Source organism: Uloborus diversus, chromosome 1, assembly GCF_026930045.1.
Source record: "Uloborus diversus isolate 005 chromosome 1, Udiv.v.3.1, whole genome shotgun sequence".
NCBI classification, from domain to species: domain Eukaryota; kingdom Metazoa; phylum Arthropoda; class Arachnida; order Araneae; family Uloboridae; genus Uloborus; species Uloborus diversus.
Genome location: NC_072731.1, coordinates 143733887 through 143746914, shown reverse-complemented (window position 1 = coordinate 143746914; position 13028 = coordinate 143733887). Strand labels below are relative to the sequence as shown.

The 13028-nt window shown below is 29.6% G+C and overlaps 1 protein-coding gene across 1 annotated transcript in view; it reads left to right on the top strand.

The window, feature by feature from the left end:
* Positions 1–13028, top strand: part of LOC129232606 (terminal uridylyltransferase 4-like) — a 91923-nt gene that overhangs the window by 49108 nt on the left and 29787 nt on the right. The window contains exons 12-14 of the mRNA XM_054866744.1: positions 8758–8928; positions 10113–10507; positions 10588–10638. Of these exons, the coding sequence (XP_054722719.1) occupies positions 8758–8928; positions 10113–10507; positions 10588–10638 (617 nt within the window). The remainder of the gene's footprint in view (positions 1–8757; positions 8929–10112; positions 10508–10587; positions 10639–13028) is intronic.

Genomic DNA, 13028 nt, shown 5'->3' with positions numbered 1-13028 from the left:
ACGGAAACAAGCCCCTGTTTGAACACTAATATCAGGTCTCAATATACGCGGTTTTGGTTTACGGGGCATTTTCGTGGAACGTAACCGCCGCATAAAACGAGGGTCTACTGTACTCTAAAGCAATCACCTGGAGTTCCTGCAAAAATCCGTTGTTAAGGGAGTTGGTCGCTGAATGGAGGCTGCATCGAATTAGTCAATAATATTTTCGAACACATGCTTCAGGTGGGAAAAAAAAAACAAAGATCTGCAATTAATAGTCCCCCCCCAAAAAAAATTGCAGTTAGATGTTTGTTTTTTATTTTCATACTTTCTTAACTTTTTTTCATTTTTACTTCTGCTTAATCAATTATATAAGTTTTTTTTTTTGTTTAAGTGTGAAAAAAAATAGCTAAATGCCTTAATAAAGTTTGGAGAGGCAAGGAGTGCTATCAGAAGTGGGACAGCCACTTTCTCAAAAGAAAATGATACTTGATCGATCTTTGTATCGCCAAGAGGTCTATATTTTTTCCAGAAAGGGAGATGACACTTACCTGAATCACTGCTTTTATGTTTATATACAGATTCAATTTTAAAGTCAAATTTTTTTAAATTAACTTTTACAAGGATGAAAATATGGTGATTTCTAGAGGGAGGGCATTTGCAGTGGTTGCTTAATCGAGTGCAAGTTAGCATTAAATTAATTGCAGAAAAATTCTGTTTCATAAAATTTTGTTGTTGGAAGATGTGTTAGGTCAAAGAGATTTCTCTACACATTGTGTGTGTGTGTTCTTTTTTCAAAGCTTTCTTATATTTGTTTTATTATCCAATACTCTGAATATTTACAGAAATTTATGAAAAAGGGCAAACATGAGTGAAGATGTATGTCATATAGTCGGTTGTTTATGTTTTTGTGCATGAAATAATCATTGACTCTGCAAATAAACAATTGCATTTTGCCCTAAAATTTTCTTATGTATTATATTTGTACTTCTTGGTACTTTTATCCCCAAATTATGTGATAATATTGCTTCTTGCTTGTTTGTAAGAGGGATTGTTTTCATATTGTGAAGAATAATTTTGTTTGAAGGACTTTCCTGTTAGTATGAATATACCTGCATAATATTAAGCACCCAGTAACAGAATTTTTTTCAACTGTTTGTCACACAGATTAAAAAACGCAAAAATAAGCTGCAAAGTAAACCAGCATTGGATTATTTAGCAGTAATTTACCGTCCCTAATCCAGGGCTAGTACCAGAACTACATGCAATGTACCAGACAGTCCGATTGTCGCATCCAGAGATTGCAGTTTGGTTGCTTGTCTGGTATTTTGCAGCATTAAATTAGTTGTAACAGTTATTATAAAAACATCACCATGGAATGCTTGAAAATAAAATGTTAAATTCAAAAAATACTTGCAAAATGCTTCAAAATGAAATGGAAAACTGAGGCAGACTTTCCTGAAGCTTTCTGTGTGATGTTATTAAATGCTCTTAAGCATTGAAAATGATTGCAAAATTTTTCCTGTTTTCTAAAAGAGGTTGCTGGAATTTGTTCATATCTTCTGACCTGGTAGTTAAGTCATAATTTCTTTCTTCTTTGTTCTGTCACATAAATTTAATTTATAACCATAGCCAAAAATTCTCTTATCTTTCTCACAAATTACTTCTACTATTTCTTAAACTTAATGTTGCAATTTTTGTGAAATTATCCTTTAATAGAAAAATTTTAAAATGACATTTTACTTATTTATATTTTCTTTTATTTGTTTTTAAATTAGTAAAATTATTTTTCACACACACACACATTCTTAAATACTTTATGTTGTGCTAAACTTTATAAACTTCACTTTTTCCTGTTTTTCCTCTTTTCTTTTATTTCTTTCTGCCTCTTTTTTTTGACTCTATTATTTTCATTTGCTTTTGCAGAATTAATATTTGGAAAGCTTCATTTTATGTTTCATCACAATAAAAGTAAGTAAAAAAGAAAAATAAGTAATTCGAAATATTCAAGACTGAGGCACACAAAATCTTTTTTTCTTTTATTTATGCTCAGAATAGTTAATATTTTGAAGACACAGAATTGCTTAGTAGTCAAACTTCTGCTTCAATGAAAAAAGTCATTATATTAAGTGTAGACAACTGAATGTAAGTTCAGTGCATGTTTGATAAATGCCATTAATTATTTGAAAAAATGCATATGAAGTTCCAAATCAGGTCCCCCATAATGATCCTTTTAACTACGATACTACTTTGATATTAATTCATATTTCTATGACTTTTTCTTTTTTTTCCGTACTGATTGCCATATCTTTATGTAATGACTGTCTAAAAGCCACAAATTAAAAGCTGCTGTATCCAACTTTATTATCAGGATGCCTTGTTCGTCAATAAAAATCTGTTTCAGAAATCGACTGCTTTCCAGAAGAAAAGGTGTGTTTGACTGGGTATTCTTAAACCCTGTTACTTTTAAGATTGTTTTTGGTAATTTTATTTAATTCAAGACTTACTCAAAGGCCAATTTGTATTTTTTGTTCCAGAAAGAGCCTTTTTTTTTGTTTAAAGATACAATTGTATGTACAAAATACCAGTATTTTATATTAACTTCTGTATTAATTTCCATAATGGTAATACTTCTTGAGAATCATAGACTATGTATTTAATATGGTATATTCAACACTGACTGAATTATTAATATATAAGGGTGTCTTAATGCATTAAATGGGACATAATATAAGTTATTTATGACAATCTTGAATTCTTTCCTTCATTATAGGATTATTCCACGTCAAATCGCCTAAATAGTCGGCCGTCCCGTCATGTCTCCGATTTTTTCCATTATTTTTTACGAATAGATATGATAAAAGCCCAAATTATATTTTTTTAGATTTTTTGAATAAAAATTACCCTTCGGAGAATTTTTTTAAAATTCGATTTTTGATCATTTTTTGGAGTCACCGTTTTGGTATGAATTCAGAAAATCTCTCTAATTTCTTTATTTTTTAACCAATTAAGCTGAATTTGGTATCAATTTCAAGCTAATATTTTTCTCTTTCAGTGTGAACGACAGAAAGTATTCTATGAACAGTTGGATGTTGCCACTCTATCTAAAGTCAGTTTTTTTGTTTTTTTTTCCAATTGGGAGATTAAATAAGTTATATCTCTGGAGAACCTACCACGATCTGCATCAAAAATTTTTTGTAGCATTTTTAAATCATTCTCTTGCTATGTAGAAAAAAGTAGGAGGTTGTTTTTTGTTGTTTTGAAATAAAAAAATAAAGTTTGTTTTGCAGAAAATACAAGTTTTCTGTTTTAAATCCCTTTTCAGCTTAAAGGCCAAAAACTTTTCAGAAAGATTGATACTGAACTCTCGAAGGATTTGTATCAATAGTTAATCGCTAAAAAGTAGTTCACTTTTGAAAAGAATTGTGCAAAAACCTCCGTTTCAGACTTCGCAAAATAAATAAATAAAACACTTTTGATTGAAAGTGTACTAAATATTAAAAATAATAATTTGAATAACAATCTAAAAATATTTTTAATAGAATTATTTTGCTTTTTTTTTTTTTTGACATTTAAGGATGGAAAAAAAATTATTGTTAAACTTTTCTTAGCGTATTCTTGTTTGGATTACGTTACACCTGACAATGAACTTCCACACTTACAGTAAGTACTCCACAACTCTAGATTTCTATGAAACAGATTATTTTTGCTGATTGAAGTATATTTTAAAACCTCTTTGAAACTTATTGATAGAAATTCTGACTTTTTTATCTTCTAATACAAAGGAAATAATGAATTTTTTTAGAAAATGCCGTCCACACAAGCATGCCTTTCATTTCACATTTTATAATCGCCGAAAGCTATGTGTCGATTAACTTTCAAAGCGAAAGAAGAATGATGCATATTGCATGAGTATTGTAAGAGCGGAAGATCATTGTTAGGTGTTACATAATACAAACAAATTTAAGCTATGAAAACATTTCAATAGTAATTATTCTTTCCCCCCCCCCCATCTTTTTTGTCAAAAAAAAAGCTAAATAATGCCATTAGAATTATTTTTTATACTAGTATTCAAATTATTTTTTGTAATATTTAGTACACTTCCAGTCAAAAGTGCTTTTTTAAAAATTTATTTATTTTTGCGAAATCTGAAACAGATGTTTTAGCACAATTTTTTTCAAAAGTAAACGACTTTTTAGTGATTAACTATTGATACAAATCCTTTGAGAGTCTAGTATTAATTGTTCTGAAAAGTTTTTGGCCTTTTTTAAGCTTAAAAGGGATTTAAAGTTATAGAAAACTTGTATTTTCTGCAAAACAAACTTTATTTTTTTATTTCAAAACAACAAAAAACACCCTTCTACTTTTTTTCTACATAGCAAGAGAATGATTTAAATATGCTACAAAAAGAAAAAAACTTGATGCAGATCGTAGTAGGTACTCCGAAGATGTAACTTATTTAATCTCCCAATTGAAAAAACATAAAAACTGAATTTAGATAAAGAGTAACAATACCCAACTGTTCATAGAATACTTTCTGTCATTCACACTGAAAGAGAAAAATATTTGCTTGAAATTGATACCAAATTCAGCTTAATTGGTTGAAAAATAAAGAAATTAGAGAGATTTTCTGAATTCATGCCAAAACGGCGACTCCAAAAAATGATCAAAAATCGAATTTTTAAAAAAATTCTCCAAAGCGTAATTTTCATTCAAAAAATCTAAAAAAATATAATTTAGGCTTTTATCATAGATATCTATTTATAAAAAAATAATGGACAAAATCTGAAACATGACGGCACATGGCATTAGCCGATTTGAAGTGAAATGACCCTATGATGATCTTTATGCCATATCATATGGAACAGCAATATGTTATTTTGGGCTCTGTAATTACAATCCTTTGAAACTGCCATTGTAATATTCATTTGTTTTTATTCAGTATTTTATGATGTAAATATGTATTTGTTCACTTTCATTGGTTGAAATATTTTGAATAACATGTGTAAAAATTTGATATTTCTGTGCAATCAAAATCAATGCCCACAGCTCATTTTCATTATGCATCTACAATTAGCCTAAAATAGGCAAGTTTTTTTTTCCTTTAAATTGTGCATCTGAAATGTTAATTTTAATGCAAGTCTGTCACAATATTAACTTTTTAAAACAAGATATTGAAATGTCATTGTATGTTTCAGTTTGAAATGGGTCTTGTTGGAATTCATTTGCTAATAATATCAATTTTAGTTTGATTGGTGTCATGAACAGTTTTCTACTTATGAGGTTATTTGATTAAGTATTAGTAGATTAGTTTATAAATTATATGTATAAACTAATATATGGATAACTGTAAAAGAAAAAGTAACAATATGTGTTGCATACTGATAGGAGGCAATATACGAGAGCACGCTAACCCACTGCACCACCGAGGCATTTGCATACTGATATATATTAATATTTTTCCCCCTCCAATAATGTTGATAATTGTAGCAATATCACGTGTAGTGATTGCAATACCGGTATACCGAATACCAGTATTTGAAGCTATTTTGCAATTTCGTAGTACCAGTATTAGATGGAGTAGAATGCTGATATTTTCGGTGTTAGCTAAAAAAAATAAATTTTCATTAAAGCGTTTTCAATATAAGTAATCAGATATTTTCTGTTATTTCAAATATAAATTTCTTTTTAGATGAGACATTTTCAAAATCAATTTTATGATGTAAAAATTTAGCTTCAAAAGCCCGAATGTACAGAGTATCAATGAATAAAAGTATCGGACAGATTACAAAATGATATTTTTATAACTAGATGTGTGATGAATCGCACTTACCATGTTTTTATTTTCTCCATTTCCTTGACTTGCCCTCTAGTGAAAACTAATTTTAAGTGTTATTATGAATTTGTTTGCAATTAAGAATTTATTCCTACCATCAATTGCAGCAATTCTTTATAATTATATATATATATATATATATATATATATATATATATATATATATATATATATATATATATATATATATATATATATATATATATATATATATATATATAATATTTGTCTCAGCTGTACTGAATTTTGAGAAAAAATTTTAATATTAGTATAACAAACAGTAATAATTTTTTGCCATCAGGGCTCAATTTAGAAATTTCGGGACTGTAAGCGCAACAAACCTATAGGGGCTCCCTTGACTTGCAGAACTGAAGAACATGCTCAATCACACATCTTTTTGTCATTGCAGAGGTCCCCCCCCCCAAATGGCATACCATGCAAATAAAATGATACCCCCCCCCCCAAAAAAAATAAAATCAGAGGTACAATCTGCACCATTGAATTTTTTTAGGTTGACCCCATTGACATTTGCATGGCTATAGGCTGCAGTAAACCAAGGGTGTAAATAAATATTTTTATATCTTTTGATGATGTCACTGTAATTTGTTTGTAATTTGAAATTTAAGTAAATAAACAATCATAAAAGATTCAAACATCTTAAATTATTGTAAATCAACAGAAACAAAATAAGTGCCTTATTTAAGCAGTTACAGTGAGATCCGTACTGACATGGAGTGACATCTGAGTGGTCTCATCACCTTTGCTCGATGTCACTTCAGATAGTTTCCTCACTCCATAGGAGAGAGTTTTCCACTGAATTCATAAACCTTGTTGAAACAGAGCCAGCAATAACAATATAATTTTTAAACTTTCATTAGAATAAAAATTATTTCGAAAAATTTTACAGTACAAAACAAATGAAAACATTCATAATGAAAAAAAAGGTTTTGTAATTTTTTGGGGGCCCCAAAACCCGTGCTTCTTGAGCTTACACTTAAATCAGGCCCTGGTCCCTGGTTGTCACCAGTATTAGCGTGCTGTTCTGTCTCGCTATTCAGCTGTGTACCAAGCGAGATAATACCTTGAACATTTGCAAAGAGGTAAGGCTAAGGCAAATCAGTTGCAACATATTTTCAGGAATTTACATAACTGTAAAGAATTTTGAATAGAAAACGGAAACGAAAAAAAAAAGATACTAAGAAGATCAAATTCATCGTAAATTTCAAACCAAAGGATTAATAAAAAGCAAACCCAAACTTATTTTGTCCAAGAAGAAATAGTTGAAGATAATGCTAGTACTAGAAAAAAAAACTATTATTCAGAGATCAGAATTACCATGTATAGTAATTGTTCAGCTATAAAGAACATTGATAAAAAAAAACTACCCCCACAATACAAAAGACGACACTACGAGACCCGCACTCACAAAAATGATTTTTTTAACCCAACAAGTTGAAAAACAAATTATTTGAAGATTAAGGACTTCCAGGCGGCTACATGAGGTGTATCGCGCATTATTAACAGTACCGTCAGCCTGCGTGAATTCAGAAAGAATATTTTAAACTGCTGTAAATTTTTTCCATAAATGAATACCAGGCTTTTGACAATTAAATAGATGCATTATGTTTCTTGCTATTATAGATTTTTTATTATATTTATTCTTTCATTTTATATTTGTTCGCAATAAATAAATAAAGCACTTTTTGCAAAAAATAATATAATGTAGCAACGAAACATTATGTTGTTTCTGAATGTCTTTTGGGAAATTTCTAATACCGGTATCAATATCGGTATTCCAGTATCACATTTAAAAAATACTGAATACCGGTATTGTATTTTTGGTGCAGTATTGGAATCCCTAATCACATGTCACCTGTAGACCTAAAACATTTTACATATCCTTTTATGTTCTTCTATGCATATGTAGTGGCTTCAAAAACCACAGAAAAAAGCATTTGTATGAAATTGATATTTTAAGGGACTAATAATTTTAGGTTCACATGTATGAATCTCAGGTCCGAATAAATTTCAACCCGGTTCTCAAAAGTCAAATAGTTGTAATTTTTTCCCTTTAAATAAATTAAGAGCTTGCAATAAATGTTACAAAGTTTTTGAAATGGATCAAATTATATTTCATGATTTTTTTTCTCGTTAATGCTGACTTGTGCTACTAGTTAGCATCTTCAAAAATTGGCTGCTTCTTCTGGAAAGTGTTGGCTAGTTATTGTAATTTACTTTAGAAAATAGACTATCAAAACTAGACACAATGCTATCTTTTATACGTTTTTAGGAACTGTAGGAACATTTTTGATGTCATTACCTATCATAAGACTAAAAACATTCTATTGTAATGTTTGCAAAAGAATAATTGATTTCCACATGCTTGAAATATGTATACATTTTTCACAGCTGAATATTTTAGTTTGTGCTGCTACAATAGTTCACTACCAGGTTTTTGTTTTCTAAGTAACTTTTTCTAGATTGATTTATGTAAAAAATAATATTAATTTTAAAATATAGTGAAGCACCTTTTTATATGTTTCTGTTTTATACGTTTTTATTAAATATACGTTTTTTGAATTGGTCCCTGCAGAGTCTAATACACATTAACCTATACCTATTATACGTTTTTTTTTCATTTGTACGCTTTTTCATACAATCCCTTCTAAAACATATAAACGGTGCTTCACTGTATTACCAAATGGACATTAGTTTTTATTTATAAATATTTGCTCTTTTATTTAGACGAAAAATTTAGGCGATTCTTGCCTAAAACATTTATTTTTACATTCTGTTCTTATGTACTACTGAAACAGAAACTTTTAGATTTCCATTTGTTGTTTTTTGGAAACACCAAATTAATATGTAAACTATATGTTCCTGAACATTCTATGAAATTTATTTTAATATCAAGTGAATGTCTTTATATGTATTTCTTCCAGATCCCTTTGCACGTAGAAATTTGGGATATGTCATACCAACATATCAAGTTTGTCATTATATTCAGCAATGTTTTATGAAAACTTTTAGATATTTTGCTTATCCTCAACTTAAAAATGGACGCATAAAACTTCTGAAGAGCAGTGACTTTGATCCTCTCATGTTATCCGATTGTAAGTATTTTATAGTAATAATTATAACAATAAGAAGTAGTTTAAAGCAATTTTAAGATTATAAAAATCTCCCCCCCCCCTCGCTCCTCACAACACATTATTTTCTATTCTTAATCAAATGGTCTAGTGTCGGCAAAGAAAATTCTACATAAAGTTAATTGAAGCTTCAAATATAAATAAGTAAACAAAAAAATTAGCTCACTCCCTTAAAGGGCCCAACAGCCCAAGAAATAAGGGGGAAAAAATTAGTAGTAAGACTTATTAACATCACAAATAAAGATACTGCTGGTTTCCGGAAAGGGACCCTACAGACCAGGGGGCCCAAAATTTATAGATCTGTGCCTGGTGGTTGCATTATCAAGCAGCATGGAACTCAGAGTTGCTTTAAGTTATTTTTAAAAAACTTGACTATAGAAACTTAGGTGCTGTATAAAAATTTAGATATCATAAAATTTTATTTTAAACTTCCTATGTTATAACCTCTTACTTCATCCAAAACTTTCTTGTCATTGAAATTATTTGTCTACAACCAGCAGTTGTGAAAAGAAAAGAGTAAGCACTGTACGCAACTTTTTGTACCTTCTGTATTTTGTCACTGATCAATACGACTAAATCAAATGCATTGAATTCATGTATTGAAAATACATTATTACTTTATGGAAGACCAATGTTTTTATACAGAGATCAGTAGTTAATAACCTATGTGAGATTGTACTCTTCTTACTAACAATTTTCCAATAAGTCATTTCAAATAACATACAAATTTTTGGATAGATACTATTAAAAAAAAGGTTAAAAAAATCATCTTGATTATGCTTTAATTGCCCAAAAACATAAAATACGTAATAGTTTAAAAAATTCTAACACTTATTTAAAATATATATATTTGAATTAGGTTTCAATGGTTTTAATGCAAAAACAGGACAAACCATAACAATTATGAGATTACTGTTCATTAGTTATTATTAATAGTACTGCTGTTTGCAACATTTGTTCCCAATGTTTTTCTTGGCAGCAGTCTTTATTGTGGCAAAGTCAAAAATATTGATTATGAAACCTTTTTTTTTTTAAAGTGTTATTCTTAAAATATTTGTTTGATTTTTTTAATACTTTTATTTAATAATTTTTTGTCATAGTAAAATTGTTTTGCATCTTTTTTTTTTTTCCAATCATTTACAACCTAGATTTATCAAACAAATCTGTGATGCAAGAAAATGTGTCTGAAGAATCTGAAACTTCTGAAAACGAAGAGTCTTTTGCAAATGATGATATTGATTTAGAGGATCATGATCCTGAAATAACGCTTGAGGATCTAGTGACAACTGTAAAAAACATCTGTGTTGAAGAGACTGATTTGCCTGATGATTCAAGATCGCTTGAAGAATTAGCTGAAGAAATTACTGACATGACTGATAATTCAGATACTCTTGAAAAGAAGGACTCTGAGAAATCCATAAAAGAATCCAAACCTCTTGTTGATATTGCTACACCAGTATGTTCATGGGATGTTGGTGACAAAAATCTGACCATCAATTCATTTCAGTATGACTTTAACTCAAAACTGTTTTGTGCAGATAAGGTATGTACTGTACCTTTTTTTTTTCACTTAAAATTTCGCTTTTGTGTGGCATTTTAATTTAATTTGTCAATAAATTTCAGCCACTTCCTGTTATATGCAGAGGATGCAAATCAACTGGCCATTCCAAAAAGGTACATCTTTATTATATATAAAATGGAAACTTTGTTTCTGACATACTTAATGTAAAATAGTATCACAGTAATTAATGTAAAATAGTATCACAGTAATTGTAGGAAGTGATTTGCCTCATTCAAAATGGCACTCAGCTTTTGGAGTCTTCTTGTTTCATCTTCAATTTACAAGTTTTTTTAAAAACTTATAAATTAAAGTTTAACGGGGTTGTTAAAGAAATGTTCTACCGTGTAAACTGGTACAAAATATTCAAAGGTGTCTCTCAACAGTATGAATTGCTAAAGATTTATTTAAGTCTATTCTTTGGGAATTGTGTGTAGCAAAATTCCTTTTTTGGCAAAGTAGTTTTCACCGGCTGTGATTTTAAGGGAGAGTTTCATTATGAAGTTTGTTTTTTCACTTCTAATATAAATGAAAAGTGCGGTGGAATAGTCTTAATAGCGCCTTCCACATTGAGCACGAAAATGGTGAATTTTCTGGGCCAGAAGAGGCTCATTGACTCAGTTTAAGGTAAATTATATTTAATTTTCTGGCTCATTTCAAATTTAATTCATGAAAATTGATGCTCAACATAGGTAGGAAAAAAAAAAAAACTGCTGTATAAAAGTTAAAAGACTCATATTCATCTTCTTGGCACTGAGGTGCTGTTCAGACTGTCATTTATAATATTTTAAATTAAAAATTGAAGTTTAATAGTTCATATGTTTATAAAACTTGTTCTTCTTCAATACGGTATTATTTATGTAATGTCTTTGTATTTTTATGCATGCATCTATTGTTATTAATATATTGGGCAGTTTAATGTTTAAGCTTTAGAGGATAGTACTAAATGAGTGTTTTTACATTTCCAGTAGTCTTAGAACATGTAAACTTCAGTCCTCTCAACAACCACCAATTCATTTTTTTAAAACAATTGTCACTCCTAGCTATATTTATATTTATAAAGTTGAACTTGCAAAAGTACAATCAAGTTATTGCTTAAATGACGGAATTAAAATAAAATAGCTCTAAATGTACAGATATTTCTCTATTAATACTCCTGTCCTTACAGTTTTGGGGCTTCAATAATACCTCTCTGTCCAAGCTTGTTAGAATGCAGTGCAAAATTTAAACACGAACTAAACGTGAAACACAAACGTTTCCACATGAACATTAGAGTGGGCCGAAATAAGCTGAAATTTTTTTTTTTTCGAAATCAATTTTTGGATAGCGCGCAAAAGTTGCGTAGTGTACTAGTTAGCACTCACAAAAAATTTCTTGGATATTAAAAAATATCTAGCCGACGCTATTTGACACTGAAAAACCGAAAAAAAAGAGAAAAATGAATTTTTGTCGAAATTTTTAAAAAATAAATAAATTCCAAATATTTTGCTGGAATGCACCGAAAATGTTATATAATGAACCAGTTCGAGCCCATAAAATGTTTCATTGATTTTAATGAGCATTTAACCGCTCCTTTTCGACATCAAAAATTGGAGAAAAATGAAAAAAATATTGAATTTCTTTAAAAACCAATGTGAAAATTATTTTTCAAACTTAAAATCATAGACTAATTAATTAAATAGCACTATTAATCATAGTAATTATTATCACGCAATAGTATCATACATTTTCTAGAATTACATATATAGATAATAGAATTTTAAAAAAGAAATCTTCAAATTTGATTTATAATACCTCATGCATAATGAATATTATTTTTTGGAATAATATTGTCCCTTTTTATCAAATGAGGGAAGTTCTTTCCTAGCTTGAAGTTTGGCACGAATGTATCCATCTCGTGCAGTTTCACCACGAACTTTTATTGCAGCTTTGGTTATTAGTTTCACACAACGTTTCACAGCTTGCGTGTGACAGGGAAATTTCTCGAAAGTAAACTCTGTAGAATGTTCTTTGCACATTTCTTTCCATTATTGGTCTTTTAGATGCATTGTAAGAGTTGACTCTGTTACAACACAGTTTGCCCAATCAACTAAATCAACATAATCAACGGCTTCAAAATTGAGTTTAGGACGCTCAAAAAAATCGTACACCATCCGAGCTCTTCGTCTTCTTATTTCTAGAGTTTAGAATGCGCCTAACAGCTAATTCCCGAATGTATTTTCTTGAGTCAAACAACATTGTCAACAGTAGCTGTTCAGGATGAGCGAAATATGCATTACTTGAGAGAACTTTGAAAATTATCTCCTTAACGTTGTCTGGAAACTGCCTTCCAAGAGAAATTATTTTCCAAAAATGTTGGGCGCCGTACTGGCAGTTCGGTTTCATTTTTATTTCAAACCACATTGGAGCATAAACTAACATTACATTCTTTACAAGCGTTGTAAGATTTTCTGATGGAGTTGGAGTGCCTATATACAAGCGTAACAAATGGTTTGCAGTTGTCAGC